The 19169-nt window shown below is 41.4% G+C and overlaps 1 protein-coding gene across 1 annotated transcript in view; it reads left to right on the top strand.

Moving 5' to 3' along the window:
- Positions 1-18440, top strand: part of TARS1 (threonyl-tRNA synthetase 1) — a 95701-nt gene extending 77261 nt beyond the window's left edge. The window contains exons 17-19 of the mRNA XM_077462891.1: positions 4429-4501; positions 9784-9898; positions 17851-18440. Of these exons, the coding sequence (XP_077319017.1) occupies positions 4429-4501; positions 9784-9898; positions 17851-17999 (337 nt within the window). The 3' untranslated portion in view covers positions 18000-18440. The remainder of the gene's footprint in view (positions 1-4428; positions 4502-9783; positions 9899-17850) is intronic.
- The last annotated feature ends 729 nt before the right edge of the window (positions 18441-19169 follow it).

Below are 19169 nucleotides of genomic sequence, written 5' to 3'. Positions count from 1 at the left end.
GTAACTGATCCCAAAATCAGCTGCAGCTGATATGATCTCTAAATGTACATCTGGGGTCTGTATGATGTATGTTCCTCACAGTCCTGCAGCAGAATCAATCCTGTAATCCAGCAGCCATCATGGGTAGTAATGCTCAGAGCTTGATCTTTTAAGCAGGGCACACTGCTGAGGTTCAGTCCCTGCTGATGATACAATCAATGGTGACACTGAGTCCAAACATTCCAGATAGTCCTCATGCTGGTAACTGATCCACGGGTGAAGGATAGCCAAAAACTGAGCTGGTGATTTGCAATCAAAAACGTGCGATGACACAGGGAGGTGGTGACCCGTCTGCTCACTGTACTGAGACGAACCTCTATCCTCTGTAAGGAGATTGCATGAAAATGGACAACCTGTCTGTTTTCATCCGATCCCATCCAATCCAACCCGCTAGGCAGATGGTGAACGTATCGCCATACGTCTGTTTTCAGGGGATTTTGTCGGATTGGATGTCAGCAGACACGTGTCCGCTGACATGCGCCCCCTCATAGAGGACAATGGTTGGCCTGATCTGGTCCACCTGAAAAACGGACAGGTTGATCCGATCGGTCCGATCATGTGAGAGGGGCCTAAATCTCTTTTCCTAGCTTTCCAAAGTTTGAGTAGTTAAATATAGACCCATTTTCAGATAAGTAGTATTGATTCATTGATCAATTGAACAAATCGATTAATTATCCTTGCTTCTGGGGGTTCTAGCAACCAACTAGCCATTGCACCCTCGAAGTTACAATGCTCAGGGACCCTTCCCCATGTCCTTAGGAACCTTGAACTTGCAATGCAGGTACTGCAATACCAGAACCACATTCCAGCTGAACACTGGTGATGTTTGTATTATCAGTTTTAGGTCTGTGGTCCTAAATTTTTATAATCTGAAGACCCAAATAAGACAATTATTACCATACCATAAGAATAGAAATTGATCAAAGTGATATTGGAGCTGGGAGACTCTAATAAATGCACCACCTCCTTTAAATATGACAAAACCGTATATACCCAGGGAGCACAGAACTGGAGTTTTAAAGTGTAGAAAAATCAATCAAAAACACTATTTGCAAAAAATATATAGAAAATGTTATCACATAGATATTTTAAAACAATTTATAAAATTCAGGCCATATCAACCCAATGATCAAGGTACAAAAGTGTGATTGCCTCTACATCAGGGGTCTCAAACTGAAACCCCTAATTGCCTCTACATCAGGAGCCTCCAGCTGTTGCAGAACTACAATTCCCATGAGGCATTGCAAGGCTGACAGTTACAAGCATGACTCCCAGAGGCAGAGGCATGATGGGACTTGTAGTTTTGCAATAGCTGGAGGGCCACCAGTTTGAGACCCCTGCGCCTACATGTTTCACCACAAACATGGCTTCTTCCAGAGCTTTTGTAGAACCTTGTTATTTAATATTTACCACTAAAACAGAAAAAAAAGAAAATCAGTTTGTTATCTTTAATAATTAACAATACATCCATATAGGGACCCAATATTGGTAACTAATGATACATTTACATTATGAACATCGCATTTAGATTATCTAATGGACACACTCTCACCCTTTTAGATTGATCTTAGTTCCAAATGATCCCTAGACCCATCAAGAGGTTATATGGGGAACGTCTGTACCAAAAAAGAAGAAAGAGGGGCATTGCCCTGTAATGACGCCTGTAGAATTCCACATATAAATAGATCATTATCCATATCCACTTTTATCCTAGCTGATTAATTTATACATAAGAATAGAATTCTTACTGAAATGTCAGCAAAGCTATACAAAGACATGAAACAATGGCCATGTAATTATAAGCAAACACGTCAAACAGTAAATGCCTATGTTTTCAAGTATAGAACAATACCTTGTTTCATGTATATTTCTCATTTCTAATCTATTGTTAAACAATAATTATAATAAAAGAAAAAAAAAGAGAATATATTCATGAGTGTCATTCCAATATAAGTGCCTATACATTTAGGCAGCCCATACATTAGTAATATTTTTTTTTTTCGTTCAACCAGTGGGTTGAATGATTTATTTTTATTTATTTTTTTAACCATTTTCCCCCATCAATACATTTGAGGTGAATGGGGGAATCACCCCCACAGAGCAGTTGTGTTCTGACAGCAGGGAGACTTCCCCACCGTTGGAATACACTGATCAGCACTGCTGGCTATAGCTAGCGGCGATGATCATGCGTACATTTTCCAGCAAGCTAGTTATACACAAGTTGATCGGTAGATCCAACGTCTTCTCTACAACCAGCCTGCCCATACATGGATTGAAATTCAGCGGCTAAACCTGATGAATTTCGATCCATGTATGGCCGGCTTTACAAAGCTATTTAAAGGTGAACTTCAGGCAGATATAAACAACATAAATAAATGCATCTCTGTATTTATAACACATCAGGAAATTGCTTTTTTTTTTGTAAGTATTCTAAATTCCCCATACACATCTGCACTGTCAGTCATAGTCCGTATGCTATGTCACGTATCGCCAATCCAAATTGTCACCCATAACAAACTCATCAGACACAACATTTTGATCCAGGCTCATAGTTTAAGAAACACTGGCTGTCATTAAAGCTGAACTACGGGAATTACACAAAACACCTTGCAGTATTCTCCCTCCGCACTGCAATGGTTAAAGCAGAACTAAAGTTAAAAACGAAAAAAAAAAAAAATTTGAAAAGCACTCTTCTACATTATAGTACACTTACCTGCCTATTCAAAATCCGTTCACAGATTGTAATCTGAGCTGTGCATGTGCAGATCAGTTTTACATACCAGCACACTTCCAGTGTGCCAGGATGACGGCATTCCCGCGCATGCCCAGGAGTGTCATTGGCCAATCGTGCCAGCCAATCAAAATGGCCGAAGACTGTCACCGAAAGAACACAGGGAGACGATGCTGGCAAGAGACCTTACAGGCATCAGACTGTTGGAACTAATACCTGTGCCTTTCATTCTGCTTTAAATGCAGATGGGCCTTTGCTTGCCTTTATCTGGCCCTTGGGCACCATTTCATCCACTGACTCCAACAACAGGGCATTATTCTATCCACTGACACCAATGATGGGGCACTATTCCTCCCAATTAAACCAATGATGGGGCACCATTCCTTCACTCACATCAATGATGGGGCACTATTCCTCCCACTGACACCAATGATGGGGCTCTGTTCCTCCCACTGACACCAATGATGGGGCTCTGTTCCTCCCACTGACACCAATGATGGGGCACTATTCCTCCCACTGACACCAATGATGGGGCACTATTCCTCCCACTGACACCAATGATGGGGCACTATTCCTCCCACTGACACCAATGATGGGGCACCATTCCTCCCAATGATGGGGCACCATTCCTCCCACTGACACCAATGATGGGGCACTATTCCTCCCACTGACACCAATGATGGGGCACCATTCCTCCCACTGACACCAATGATGGGGCACCATTCCTCCCACTGACACCAATGATGGGGCACCATTCCTTCCACTCATACCAACGATGGGGCAACATTCCTTCCACTCACACCAACGATGGGGCACCATTCCTTCCACTCACACCAACGATGGGGCACCATTCCTTCCACTCACACCAACGATGGGGCACCATTCCTTCCACTCACACCAACGATGGGGCACCATTCCTTCCACTCACACCAACGATGGGGCACCATTCCTTTCACTCACACCAACGATGGGGCACCATTCCTTCCACTCACACCAGCGATGGGGCACCATTCCTTCCACTCACACCAGCGATGGGGCACCATTCCTTCCACTCACACCAGCGATGGGGCACCATTCCTTCCACTCACACCAGAGATGGGGCACCATTCCTTCCACTCACACCAACGATGGGGCACTCCTTCCACTCACACCAACGATGGGGCACCACTCCTTCCACTCACACCAACGATGGGGCACCACTCCTTCCACTCACACCAACGATGGGGCACCACTCCTTCCACTCACACCAACGATGGGGCACCACTCCTTCCACTCACACCAACGATGGAGCTCTATGTCTTCCACCCACACCGATAAATGAGCCCTGACCTTACCATATTATATGCTTTTGGTAAATCTAAAGGAAAATTGTACAAGAAAATTGTATAGTGTATGGCCAGCCTACCTCTAGACTTAAAACATATTTAACCCTTGAAGGGGGAGGGAGTTGTGTGATTCCAGGGGGTTCAGCCTTAATCCGCACCGCAATTCACTATTGAATACATTTCAGATCTATTTAAATATACTTCCATTCTGATTTTCTTGGCTACAGAGTCAGTGTGTGTTTGCGCTCAGCCACTCCAGGGAGATGAGCCTTTTCGTATTCTGATGACCATTTCTGCACAGCCCCACTAATCTGTTGTGATCTCTTCCCATAGGCCTCTGTGGCTTTCTCCGCAGCAAGTGATGGTGGTGCCCGTGGGGCCGACATGTGACGAGTACGCACAAAAGGTCATTTCAAGCTATTTTTTGCTTCTTTTAAATGAATAGACTGCTTATATTTTAATTCCCATTTCTTTTTATTGCAAAATCAGAATAATCTTATGAAAAGGGATCTTATGAATGCTCTGCATATATTACTTTCTGTGATTACACATATATGTTATCGGAGATACAAAGTTCTGCCGGTCTCCAGGCAACTATCTGTTTTTTTTAAGCATGAGGGAGTTTAATAGGCAGGAAACCTAAGTTGACCTATCAGTGTTTTTATTGTCCGACATTAACCGCTGTAATGACAGCAGCTGTTGTACGGTGTTATCTGCCTTTACCAGCCACTGGAATGCAAATTGCCAGGGAATATGTCAATATGTTTCCAAAGGAACAGCCTTATAGTGAAAATGTGAAATGTCAAGGCATGACCCAAATTTATCCCCAGACCTCCCCCCTGTAAAGCACGTCCAGCGTTATGTTCTCTCTTTTTTTTTTTTTTTTACCTTGCTCCTCCAGCCAGAAACCTTTTATTACTGTGATGTCATCTCCAGGCTTGTATAGTTCTTGCTGGGAGCTCAATTCTATTCCCCTACTCTTTTGGGGTTGATTTACTAAAGGCAAATAGACTGTGTACTTTGCAAAGTGCTCCAAAGCTTAATAAATGAGGTAAAGCTCCACTTTACAATGAATACCCAGTCACATGCAAGGAAAATTTTAAAAATAAACAGCATTTTTGCTTTGCACATGATTGAACGGTAATAGTCATCAGAGCTTCTGCTCACTTACTAAAGCTCAGGAGTAACTGCTCTTGCAGAGTGCACGGTATATTTACCTTTAGTAAATCAACCTCATTTGGTCTGCAGGCTTTTGTGAATCAAAGCAGCAGTATAGTCCTTGTGGACAAGGACAGGGAGAGGTAGGGATAGGCAGAGTTCCGTGGTCCAGCAGACATGCCTGACAATGCTGGTTAAGATTTCAGTGCAGCAAAGGCACTGCGTTGTCGGCTCAAACAGGAAGCTAGGAGTACACTGGATTTCTGGCAGGACTGGAGTAATTTATCACTGGCATTTATATAGTGCTGACAATTTTACGCAGCACTTTACATATTGTACCTTCGGTCACATGCCTGATGAAGGGTCCTGCGTGGCTCCGAAACGTCACCTTTTTTTGTAAATATGTGATCGCTGATTAAAGTTTTGGACCCATTTTTGGAGATCCTGGTGTGGTGGTGACATTTCGCTCTATGACTGTTTACGGTTCCAGGTGATGGTCGCTTCAGCACCCAATTGAAAATACATTTCTCTTTTGTTCATTGACAGACACAGCGCTCCATTATTCAGAACCATAGGGTTATACTGCCCCCTACAGGAGTTGGACACTAGGCAGAAAAAAAAACTGGGCTTTACATATGGGCAGCCCTAGGAGGTATACCCCCCCCCCCCCCCCCCCCCCCGCTATAGGCCTTCAGTTTTTTTTCTGCCCAGTCAGGAGTAAGAACCCTTTTTTTCCTGCTTAGATCTCTAGTCCTAGGAATTTTTTTTGTTCTTTTTTTTTTCCTGGATTTTTCTCCGGTCAGATCTACAATCAACTGCCAGGCTGGGCAACGGGCTGGACACTAAGATCCAGTGGTCTCCTCGGTCTGGCCAGCGAGCACTGTGTTCTATAAATGTATTGCACTTTGAGACATTTGATCAATTAGTATCTTTTAGATGTATTTGTTTATTGCTTGGTATATACATAGTAGACATGAAAGTTTGCTATCCAAGTTCTGCCTTATTTGATTTCCTTTGTTTAGGAGTGTTTTTTTCATATTAACACTGGTATAATCAAGTAGCTTTAAAGTTTTTTTTCTTTTTCTACCTAAGCACAGATGTGTTATATTTTCATTTACCAAATATTCACTGCAGGCGCATCTTCCCATTGCGTTACAGCGATGAACTGACTGGAAGTGAATGTCCTATCCACTGCATTATATATATATATATATATATATATATATATATGTTTGTTTATATCAAGCGCAATTTGTTATACTGCAACTAGGTGGCACTGCAGTCATTTCATTTTTTTTATTTTTTTTGTGGCCTTGATCTAGCTATTACTGGAGTTATATAGAGTAACATAACGGATCATTTTCCCCTTTTCACGTAATTGGAAAAGTAGCATGAAATTATAATGGCGGAGCTGTTAAGGCTGCGTATACCTGTAGATAATATTGCACAATGAAAGCTTTCACCTCCAAGTTTTTCTTGTTTTTTGTGCTCTTTTGTGACCCTGCGTTTATTACTTTAGAGTACTTAAAGAGGAACTTCACCTTTTTAAGCAAAAAATGTAGTAGAAAATTAATACAAAAATTATAGCTGCTGACTTTTTAAAAAAGCCGCACACTTACATGTCCCAGAATCCAACGATGTTCTCATCCAACCCGAGTCTTTGCCGGTCTTTGGGGCTGCGGGGGAAGGAGAAGGGGGCTGAACACCTGCTCAGATCGCAACATGATCTGGCCGGAAGTGGGAGTGGGTACCTGTCAAAATCAGGTACCTGCTAACCCCTCCCCCTCAACATGTTTGAACATAAATTATAACTACTACCATTTTAACCTACAGGGTCTCTGCTTTCAAAAAATTCATTGTTAGGGGTGTTTTAAGTTATTAGCTAGCAAAAACAATGCAGGTTTTAAAGCAGAACTAAACTCTGTCAGCCAATGTTGCATATTTTTAATCCTTTACTGTTCGCATTAGTAGATAGATAGGAAGGTATATGATATTTAGAATTTTGGTGGTTTTGCAGCTAGGTGGCAGTGTTGCATCGTGCACCTCATCCCCTTTAATTGTGTAAATGGCACAGAGGTTATCAAGTGGAATTATAGTGGTGCTGAAAAAACCCCAACACAAAGTTACATTTAAAACTTATGAAATGTATTCAATACATGATTAAAAATATATATAAAAAAAGATTTACACATATCCAATGCCAGATCACATTAATTGATCACTGAAGTATATTGAGCAGATTGTTGTGTATCATATCTGATCCCAACATGTTTTGCCAATATTGGCTTTCTCAGGGGATTTTGAAGATCACTATTATTCAACCAGCTATAACATTTCATATATAAAATGCTATATCACACTTGCTCTGTTTACACCAACCCAAGCTACTCCCTTATGTACCAATGGGAAGTAACCAAACCATCAACACCACTGTCAAAGGGGGATACCACGCGACTGCAGGAGGCACCATTGGTCTTCAGAATCCCCTGAGAAAGCCATTATTGGCAAAACATGTTGGGATCAGATATGACACTACAAACATCTGCTCAATATGCTTCAGTGACCAATTAATGTGACCTGACATTGGATATGTGTATTAAATTAATTTCATATGTTTTATATTTAAGTTTTGTTTTTTTTCAGCACCGCTATAATCCCACTTGATACCCTCCTTTGTATTTTATGTTTACTACTTTTATATTTATATTATATATATATATATATATATATATATATATATATATATATATATATATATATATATATATATATATATATATATATATATATATATATATATATATATATATATATATATAAAACACATTTCTTCAGTTGCGTGCTAGTTTCTGACCTAGGCCAAAATTAGGTCATACATCCCAGGAGTCTTCATGGGCATTTTTTTACCTTCAATTAGAGGAAAGGTAGGAGGGGCTTTCTCAGCTAAGCACACCAACCCAACTGCATGCCTGATCTAAGGCCAGATGGATTCAGTGAAGCAAATGCTACATGAATCATCTGCCCTTCCTCAACCACTTAAGGACCGAGCCTCTTTCTGAGATTTGTTTACAGGTTAAAAACTGTCCCCGAGGAAAGGTTCACCGGGGCAAAGTACAAACACCATTGTGACTAGCACTTCAAATAAGGTACAGTCTAGAGCGCCTACATGACTTGAGCACAAAGAGATAGGAGGTATATGACTACAGCTAGTCTTGATGCGCGATATGTTTAACCCGTTAAACCTGTTGGGGACGTTTCTGTTTTCTTTTCTTCATGTTAAATTTTTCCACTTACTACCATAGTGGTGGTACAAAGCCATATAGGGCAATTTGCTTGAAATTGTCAATAAGTAGAATTGAAACATAAAAAGGACAAAGAGGTATGTTGTCCCCCTTCCCCTCGACACAGTCTGTTCCCAGCCGGGGTGTCTGGGTGGGAGGAGGAACAACATCTCATACGCTACACCTAATACATAGTGTCGTTTATATGGATCATATATGTTGGTTAATTTGCTAGATCTCACCATGTCACATTGTATGACAGATTATTACTGATTGTACTTTCTTGGTTATTTGTGAAAAAACTTCAATAAAAACATTGAAACAAAAAACTTTTTTTTTTTGCTATAAAATTACTTAGAACCCCCAAACATTATACTTTTTTTTTTCTAACACCCTAGAGAATAAAATGGCGGTCGTTGCAATACCTTGTATACACTGTATTTGCACAGCGGTCTTACAAACGCACTTTTTTTTTGGAAAAAAGACAGCAGTAGAGTTACTGGTGGGCCAGGTGTGATCCCAAATATGGCCGAGCCCAGCTCTACTTGTAAACAACAAATGTCAGAAAAAGTCTGGGTCCTGAAGTGGTTACGTAGGGGTGGGCTCCCTCTAGGCTCACCTGCCCTCTGTCTATCCATTATTATGCATGTGCTTCTGTCATGGAGGCTCTTCTAAACTGCAGATAATACTGGGGTGCCGTGATGAGGCTCTGCAGCTTACGCATGTATGTGCAAACTAAAACCCTGTTTTTAATGCAAACTTAGACAGGAGAATTTTTTTTTTTCCAGACTGGTTGGTGAGTTAAGCTGGGAATTTTCTTTGGTTTTGTTTGACGCTGTTGATTTACCCTACATGGGCATAGCTCCGAGTTGCTTTATATGTAATGAGAATAGTAGCGCAGTGAGTGACCCATATAAGTTAAGGTTGACACGTTGGACATGACGGAATACCATATGGTGCCGATTAGACCATTATGTTAAAATGTGACTTGACCCCAGGCCTGATGTACTTGCAGCCATTAGCAGAGCAGTCTGATTTTCCCGTAAGTGACATCATGTGAACTTCTGGCGGTGAATTGCAGGAGGTCAGATTGCGGATCACAGCTTCTAATGACAATCTTGTGCTCTGTAGGAGTCTTTATAATTATAAGCCCGTCTCTTGACTATACCATCATCTTCCTTCTCACTATGGCTCTCATCTGTCCACTTTATATCTCATTGTGAGACTTTTTTTGTTCCTCTCTCTGCAGGTCAAGGAGCAGTTCCACCATGCTGGCTTGATGGCAGACGTAGACCTGGATCCCGGCTCCACTCTCAATAAGAAGATCCGAAACGCACAGCTTGCGCAGTATAATTTCATTCTCGGTGAGCGAAATTAATTTGTTCTTTTACCAGGATTACATTCGTCTGAATGCTTATTCAGAAACCGAATCAAATATGTCATGTGTCTAACTGGAAAAGATAGGCAACATAAAGTGAACCTGTCATAAGTTTGTAATATATGGCATTGCCTTCTATGGTGATATGCACCATCACAGTTCCTGTACAACAAAAAAGAGGGGGTCCCCTGGGGGTGGACTTTTAAGGCACGTACAAGTTATAATAGTATACAAATTATTTTATTACATAAAACCAACAAAAGGTACTTGAATATACAGTATACATTAGAAAGTACACCAACATGTATATATACAACCAATATTGATGCTATATCGTATCATTCATTTGAACAGAAACACCCTACGCGTTTCGGAGCTTTTGTTTATCACAGTTCCTGTAGGCTAACTTGATTAACCGCTTGCCGATCGCCGCACACCCTTATACGCCGTCAGAATGGCACAGGCAGGCAAATGCACACAGGTACGTCCCCTTAAATTTGCCATCCCCTTAAATTTGCCGTGCACACGCCACGGAAGTGTGCCCACTGGTCCCAGGAACTTGATGTTCTCCGCCCGGCCCACGATTGCAGTGTGCAGAGGTAGAACAGGGAGATGCCAAACAAGGCATTTCCCTGTTCTGTCTTGTGTCATGACAGTGATCACTGCTCCCTGTTATCAGAAGCAGTGATCGCTGTCATGTCAGTTGTAGCCCCCCCCCCCCCCCCCCAGTTAGAATCGCTGCCTAAGACACACTTAACTCCTTGATCACCCCCTAGTGCTTAACCCCTTCCCTGCCAGTGTCAGTGCCAGTAATCTGTTTATTTTTATAGCATTGATCGTTGTATAAATGACAATTAGAGGTTGACCGATATATCGGCCGGCCGATATATCGGCCGATATTTGCCATTTTTTAATTAATCGGCATCGGCCGATTGTGCTGGTAAAAAGCCGATATAAGGGACTTTGAAATGACTTCTGTAAGAAGTCAGTGTAAGTTGCCATAGAAACGTCTTCCTCCTCTCTGGGCAGGCTGCCAAGAAAAGAACAAAATGATACAATGTTTACACTTGAATGAATGAAATCATCTCAGTGTGTAGAAGTTCTCAGTTTAACCATTTAAAGACTAAATCTTTTCTGACACTTGTTGCTTACAAGTAAAAATCCTGTATTTTCTGCCAGAAAATCACTTAGACCCCCCAAAAATTATATATATTTTTTAGCAGAGATCCTAGGGAATAAAATAGCGGTTGTTGCAATATTTTATGTCACACGGCATTTGCACAGAGGTCTTTCAAATGCATTTTTTTGGGGAAAAAATACACTATTTAAAAAATAAAAATAAAATAAAAACAGTAAAGTTAGCCCTTTTTTTTTTTTTTTTTTGTCCAAAAGTTTTGACTACCTGTTTTTATTTAATACATAGGTTTTTTTTTTTTTTTATCTAAATCATACATACAAGTAAACTGATTGGAGGTTTGTTTTGTTTAATAAATGTTTAAATGTAAGAACTTTTCTGTATCACTTATGAAGGCTGCTTTCACACTGGAGCGGGCAGGCGTTGATGGTAAAACGCAAGTTTTAGCGGCTCTTTACCATCATTTTAGCGGTGCTATTTGGCTGCTAGTGGGGCACATATAACCCAGCTAGCGGCCAAGGAAGAGGTTAAATGCGCCCATGAAGCACTGCTGCCAAATCGCATTGCATGCGCTTCGGCAGTGGTGCCCATTCATATCAATGGGCAGGAGTGGTGGATGAGCAGTATACACCACTCCAAACGTGCTGCTTGCAGGACTTTTTTTTAAGATCCTGCCAGCGCATCGCCTCAGTGTGAAAGCACTCTGTCTTTCACACAGACTGCAGGGGAGCCATTTTGCAGGCACTTTACAGGCGCTATTTTTAGCCCAAAAGCGTCTGAAAAACGCCCCAGTGGGAAAGGTGTGTTAGATCAAGGGGGATTAAAAAAAAAATAATAATAATATATAAAAAAAGGAAAAAAATAAAGAAATAAAATAAAATTGGCCTAACATATCGGCCCAAAAAAAAATCGGCATCATATATCGGCTATCGGCCGCCATGATTTCTAAATATCGGCATCGGCCAGAGAAAAACCCATATCGGTCGACCTCTAATGACAATGGTCCCAAAATAGTGTCAAAAGTGTCCGATGTGTCTGCCATAATGTCGCAGTCACGATAAAAAACGCAGATCACCGCTATTACTAATAAAAAAATAATTATAATAAAAATGCCATAAAACTATCCCTTATTTGGTTTGCGCAAATGCTATAGCATCTACAAATCAATATACGCTTATTGCGGGTTTTTTTTGTTTTGTTTTTTTTAACCAAAAATATGTAGAAGAATACGTATCGGCCTAAACTGAGGAAAAAAATGTGTTGTTTTTTTTATTTTTTATATATTTTTGGGGAATATTTATTATAGCAAAAAGTAAAAAAAAATGCATTTTTTTTTTCAAAATTGTCGCTCTGTTTATGTTTATAGCGCAAAAAATAAAAACAGCAGAGGTGTTCAAATACCACCAAAAGAAAGCTCTATTTGTGGGGAAAAAAAGGACGTCAATTTTGTTTGGGTATACCGTCGCACGACCGTGCAATTGTCGGTTAAAGCGACACAGTGCCGCATCGCAAAAGTGCTCTGGTCAGGAAGGGGGTAAAATCTTCTGGAGCTGAAGTGGTTAAAGCTCATTTGTGATGCGGCAACGAGCTGTAAAACAGGTGCATGCTGAGGTGTCTTTCAATTTAAATAGCAACGCTGTGCACCAGCACTGCATGCATTGTGGTGAACTATGCAGCAAAATAATAAGATGCAGCCCACGTACTTTATTTCATGTGAGGAGGAGCTTTGCAGCTAATTCATTTTGCATAGGCAAAACTCTTAGGTCTTCATAGACGTATTGCGTCAAAAAGAGTAAAGGGTGAGGTCCTCTTTCTGTAAAAAAATTAAAATTAAAAATTAAAAAGCTGAACTAACACGCTACACCTGCCCCCATGTCATTATTGTACTTACCTCCATGGGTGAAGAGCTGTCAATGCCCTTGCAGCTGGTTTAGCGGTCCATGGATTTGAAATCCCCACTTATCTCCTTTTTCCTGCAGCTTTACTGGGACAGATCAGAGCAATTATCTGTTCCGGTGCTGACCAATCAGAATTACTCTGATCCATCTCGGGCCCCTACAGAAAGAAAAGGGGGAAGAGAGGGGGATTTGAAATCCGCGGACATCGCCTGTATGGGCGCTTACAGCTCAGCACCCATGGAGGTAGGTACAGCCAGGACCAGGGGTTGGAGAGGGTGTAGAGTGTTCATCTTTACATTTTGTTTTACCTCAAAAGATGAACTTCTACTTAGAGGATAACTTCACCTTTAACCACTTGCCGACCAGCGCACGACGATGTACGTCGACAGAATGGCACGGGCAGGCAAATGGGCGTACATGTACGTCCCTTTAAATTTGCCGCCCTGCCATCGGGAGCGCGCCGTCGCCGGCGCGCTCCCGCGCTTGTCGGGACCCCCATGAGTCTGGTCGCGGGACCCGCGGACTCGATCGCCGCGGGCATCCCCGCGATGGTCTCACGGAGCGGCCGAATGGAGAAGTGCCGTTGTAAACAACATTTCTCCATTCTGCCTAGCAACTAGTGGCGCTGATCTCTGCTCCATGTGATTGGAGCAGAGATCAGTGTTCACTAAATGAAAGCCCAGCCCCCCCCACAGTTAGTAACACATCCCTAGGAACACTTAACCCCTACACTGCCACCCACTGGTTAACCCCTTCACTGCCAGTGTCATTTACACAGGAATCACTGCATTTATATAGCACTGATTACTGTATAAATGACAATGGTCCCAAAAATGTGTCAAAAATGTCCGATGGGTCCCCCACAATGTCGCAGTCACAATAAAAATCGCTGATCGCCGCCATAACTAGTAAAAAGAAATTATAAAAAATTATTAATAAAAATGCTATAAAACTATCCCTATTTTGTAAATGCTATAACTTTTGCGCAAACCAATCAATAATCGCTTATTGCGATTTTTTTTTATACCAAAAAATATGTAGAAGAATACGTATCGGCCTAAACTGAGGGAAAAAAATGTTTTTTTATATATTTTTGGGGGATATTTATTATAACTAAAAGTAAAAAATAATGCGTTTTTTTCAAAATTGTCGCTCTATTTTTGTTTATAGCGCAAAATATAAAAACCGCAGGGGTGATCAAATACCACCAAAAGAAAGCTCTATTTGTGGGAAAAAAAGGACGTCAATTTTGTTTGGGAGGCACGTCGCACGACCGCGCAATTGTCAGTTAAAGCGACGCAGTGCCGAATCGTAAAAAGTGGTCTGGTCTTTGACCAGCAAAATGGTCCGGTCTGAAAGTGGTTAAATAAATAAATGCACTTTTTTTTTTTTTGCCGGTAATAAAGTGCATTTATTTTAATTTTTTGTTAGGAGCCTGTAGTATAGAGAATTTCACCCGGGTGCAATGCCAGGCCCCTACACACTCTCAGTACAATGTCTGCCCGTGATTCTGATACAGGCAGGCAGTTACTGAAGTCCAGGAAAATCAATGAACTTCGAGAGCACTCACCAGCCTCTTCAAAGTTTATTGAGGACTATAAGCCATCAGCCGCAATGGCCGACAATAGTTGTAGTTCATTCATTCACAGAACTGAAATAATGACACGGCCACGTGGGTGGAGCCCCACATGGCCTTTCTGTTTGAATTGTGACAGCGGGTGTGGGGAGAGGATCCCTTGCCCACTGTCACAATGGGAGATCCGGTCGCAGGGTGACAGTAGGTGACTTGTTACATGTCGCACCCTAAATATAGGTGTAATATGTGACATGTTACAAAAGGTGAAATTCTCCTTTAAAAAAATAAAAATAAATGTGTTTAGCTACAGAATAGTACACTGGCTGTGCCTGATGGAGGCGTTAGTATATGGACTCTGAAAAGTCTCTTGTTTGTGACTATTAAAAGGCTCTGAGGATACAATGTGCTGTTATGTAGTATCTGCCTGTGCACCGTCTATGCTTTGCTTTTCATAAAATGCATGGCCGCATTGTCATCACTGGCTGCATATTTTGAATGACCAAGCATAGACTTGAGATTAGTAGACAGCAGAGATAAACCAAGCTCTCTTATAAAAATGATGCCCAGAGTTGGGCCGCTCAGCACAGGATCCACAAGGCCAGTCACCAATGCAGCAGGGTCTACTACAGGGATTTCCAGCTCCTATGGGGATTGGCTGGGTATGGCACATGCATATTTACATTGGTCAATATGGTGGACCAATGTAACTATGCAAAAATATCTACAGCCGTGGCCACAAGTTTTGAGAATGACAAAAATATACATTTTCACAGTTTGCTGCTTCAGTGTTTGTTTTTTTATTTTATTTTTTTTATATGTTTTTGTCAGATATTACTATGGTATACTCAGGTATAATTACAAGCATTTCATAAGTGTCAAAGGCTTTTATTGACAGTGACATGAAGTTTATGCAAAGAGTGTTGAGCCTTTTTTTTCAAGACCTCTGCAATTCCTCCTGGCACGCTGTCAATCAACTTCTGGGCCACATCCTGACTGATGGCCGCCCATTCTTGCATAATCAATGCTTGGAGTTTGTCAGAATTTTTGTGTTTTTTTTTTTTTTTTTTTTGTTCACCCGCCTCTTAAGGATTGACCACAAGTTCTCAGTGGAATTAAGGTCTGGGGATTTTCCTGGCCGTGGACCAAAAATGTCAATGTTTTGTTCCCCAAGCCACTTAGTTATCACTTTAGCCTTATGGCAAGGTGCGCCATCATGCTGGAAAAGGATTTATTCCTCACCAAACTGTTCTTGGATGGTTGGGAGAAGTTGCTCTTGGAGGATGTTTTTTTATCATTCTTTATTCATGGCGGTGTTCTTAGGAAAAATTGTGAGTGAGCCCACTCCCTTGGTGGAGAAGCAACCCCACCCATGAATGGCCTGAGGATGCTTTACTGTTAGCATAACACAGGACTGATGGTAGCGCTCACCTTTTCTTCTCCGGACAAGGTTTTTTTTCTCGATGCTCCAAACAATCAGAAACGGGATTCATCAGAGAAAATGACTTTACCCCAGTCCTCAGCATTCCAATTCCTGTACCCTTTTGCAGAATATCAGCCTGTCCTTGATGTTTTTCCTGGACAGAAGTGGCTTCTTTGTTGCTCTTCTTGACACCAGGCCGTCCTCCAAAAGTCTTCTCACTGTGTGCGTAGATTCCCTCACACCTGCCTGCTGCCATTCCTGAGCCAGCTCTGCACTGGAGGTGCCCCGATCCCACAGCTGGATGAACTGTAGGAGACGGTCCTGGCCCTTGCTGGACTTTCTTGGGCACCCTGAAGCCTTCTTCACAAATGCAGTGGAAATTTTTTTTTTTTTTTAAGATTAAGTTCATTTTCATGGCAAAGAGGGACTTTGCAATTAATTGCAATTCATCTGATCACTCTTAATAACATTCTGGAGTATATGCAAATTGCTATCATAAAAACTGAGGCAGCAGACTTTGTGAAAATTATTATTTGTGTCATTCTCAAAATTTTTACCCAAATTTCAGCTTTAAGGTAAGAACTAGCCCAAGTACACTATAAACTAGGTTTTTTCAGCTGTCTCTTACCGCCGAGTACATGTACCGATACCTTTGGTCAAGTACTTGCCGATACAGAGTAGAGCTGTGCGATTTTGGCTAAATTGATCATTTTTTATTTATTTTTTGCTTAGAATAGAGATCACGATTCTCCTGGTGTAACATCTTTCACATTATACAAAACAATTGGGCAAACTTTACTGTTTAGTTTTTATTTTTATTTTTTCATTAAAGTGTATTTTTTCAAAAAAAAAAAATTGCGTTTGAAAGACTGCTGTGCAAATGCGGTGCGAAATAAAATATTGCAACAACCACCTTTTTAATCTATTGGGTCTCTGCTAAAAAAAAAAAAATGTCATGTTTGGCTGTTCCAAGTAATTTTCTAGCAAAATATAATGATTTTTACTTGTAATCAACAAATGCCAGAAAAGGTTTGGTCTTTAAATGGTTAAACTTCCTTAATTTACACACAGGCGTTCTTTCCTTTGATAAAAGAACGAAAAGATACTTTGTTTCTACTTTTTTATTTTTTTATTTTATTATTTGTTTGTTACTTATTTGTGTTGTGATTAAACTTGGCAGGCTGCCTGGATTCACCCCCCCCCCCCCCCCCAGCTGTGAGAACTCTCTGCAGTTTTTAGAATCGCGACATGCCGTTTTGAAAATCGGGAAGCGAAAAAGATCACGATTTTGATTCTTAATGATTAATCGTGCAGCTCTAATACAGACTAGCAATACCTTTTGCGGGGCGATTTCAGCCCATACGAAATGGGCTCAAATCGCACCGCAAAGAATCGCATGCGATTTGAACAGGAATGCGATGCAAAAGCTGCAGTGACAATGACACGCCAGAGTCCACACAGCAACGTTGGAGGAAACTGCAAGTGATTAGGACAGGAATCGCACCACATCCCTGTTCAAATCACATACGGTTCTTTGCAGTGTGATTTGAGACCATTTGTTCTGTATGGGCTCAAATTGCACTGCAAAGTGTTTCAGGTATCGGAGCATTTGCTCGAGTACTTGTGCAAATGCGTAGTATCGGTATTGGTGCAACCATACTTTAAACTAAAAACAAATTATCAGCATAGCGTTATTTTAGCATGTTGCTTTTTTTCGTTCTTATTTAACGTGTGCAAACATAATCCTTGTGCCATCTAACTGTCTTTGCCCTCTGGAAGCCCCTAGACGTCTGGTCTGACTTTCTAGGAATTTCAGATCATCATAAAGAAATGGTTTTCCTGCACTGACAGTCAGGACACACTAGGGGTCGCTCCTCCTACACTACAGCTGTTTTCTTCTGTATTTCAGTGATCGGAGAGAAAGAGAAAACCAGCGGGACAGTAAACATCCGCACACGAGATAACAAGGTGCACGGCGAGCGCACGGTCGCAGAATCCATCCAGAGGCTCCTCCAGCTGAAAGAATCCAGATGTAAAAACGCAGAAGAGGAATTTTAACCTTCCTTCCTCGGAGGATGACCGCTTTCATATGAAGTACCAGAAAATGAGCCAAACAAAACAAAGGCCTCCAATAATTTATGTCTCGTGCTCATTAGGGATTTATCTCTCAGGGGACAGTTCTATTTTTATGCTCCGGATGTATGTAACTTTTTCACCTTCTAGATCTTAAATTTTCTTTTTTCTTTTTTTTTTTATATGGAATAATGTAAGATTTGTCATCCGTTTCTTTGTCTTCTTGATCTGGATACCCGGCCTTCGTGGGCTCTTTCTGAGTGATTGTCCAGGCAAATGCTTCCCAGTAGGATCGACCTTAATGAAGAGATTCAGAAGCTCGGCGAACAATGATTTGATAATGTTACACCGGTTAGAACAAATTCTCACTGGGAGATGTGTCTAGGCTCGAAATGTACACATTTAATAAACAGGAGAAATGTCAAAGGATTGTGTCCGTCTTTTACTGTCCTTGGCTGCTTTGTAAATTGCTCCTTCCTGAGAACCATCTCATGTGGAAAATCTGTGTAAGGATGGTATGTGTTGTATTTGTTTTAAAGCGGTATTAAACCCAAAACCAACAATGTGTTACATTGCAGCTTACCAATCATTAGATGTGGTGGCTGCATTAGTTTTCTTTTCTTTTGTCTCCTTTACCCTCTGGTTTCACCTAGTGATCTGGGCAGTAACACACCTCCTGCATTAGGCTCGGTACACATCTATAGAGGTTGCTTTTAAACATTTCTGCAGCGTTTTTTTTCTAAGTTTTTACAGCATTTTGCGTTTTTAATGCTTTTGGGGGGGGGGGGGGGTTGGTTCCTGGGCAGCTTTAACCACTTCCAGCCAAGGACATCATATGACATCCTGGACTTTGAGTGGAGATATCATCTCTTTCAGCCAGTGATTCCCTGCACCGTAAGAACAATCTCAGCGGCAGTTCAGTCGCTTGATCGTTCTTGTATTCTCCCCGCCACCCTCCGGTGCTTCTACCGGCTCATCCATGCAATTGGCGAGCCGGAGAATTAATCGGTCACTGCGGGAAGTTGAGCATAGAGATTTCTGTGGACCAGATGGTCCCCAGTCATCTCTATGACCTTCGGAGGCACAGGCGCAACGTTTTGATGTCACGTCTGGGCCAACGAAAGTAAACATTGCTGTGGACGTGGCTGGAAAGGC

This window comes from Lithobates pipiens, unplaced genomic scaffold, assembly GCF_037356315.1.
Source record: "Lithobates pipiens isolate NorthernLeopardFrog02 unplaced genomic scaffold, aLitPip1_a1.2 Scaffold_3, whole genome shotgun sequence".
Classification (NCBI taxonomy): Eukaryota; Metazoa; Chordata; class Amphibia; order Anura; family Ranidae; genus Lithobates; species Lithobates pipiens.
This window is presented reverse-complemented; position numbering and strand designations above follow the sequence as displayed.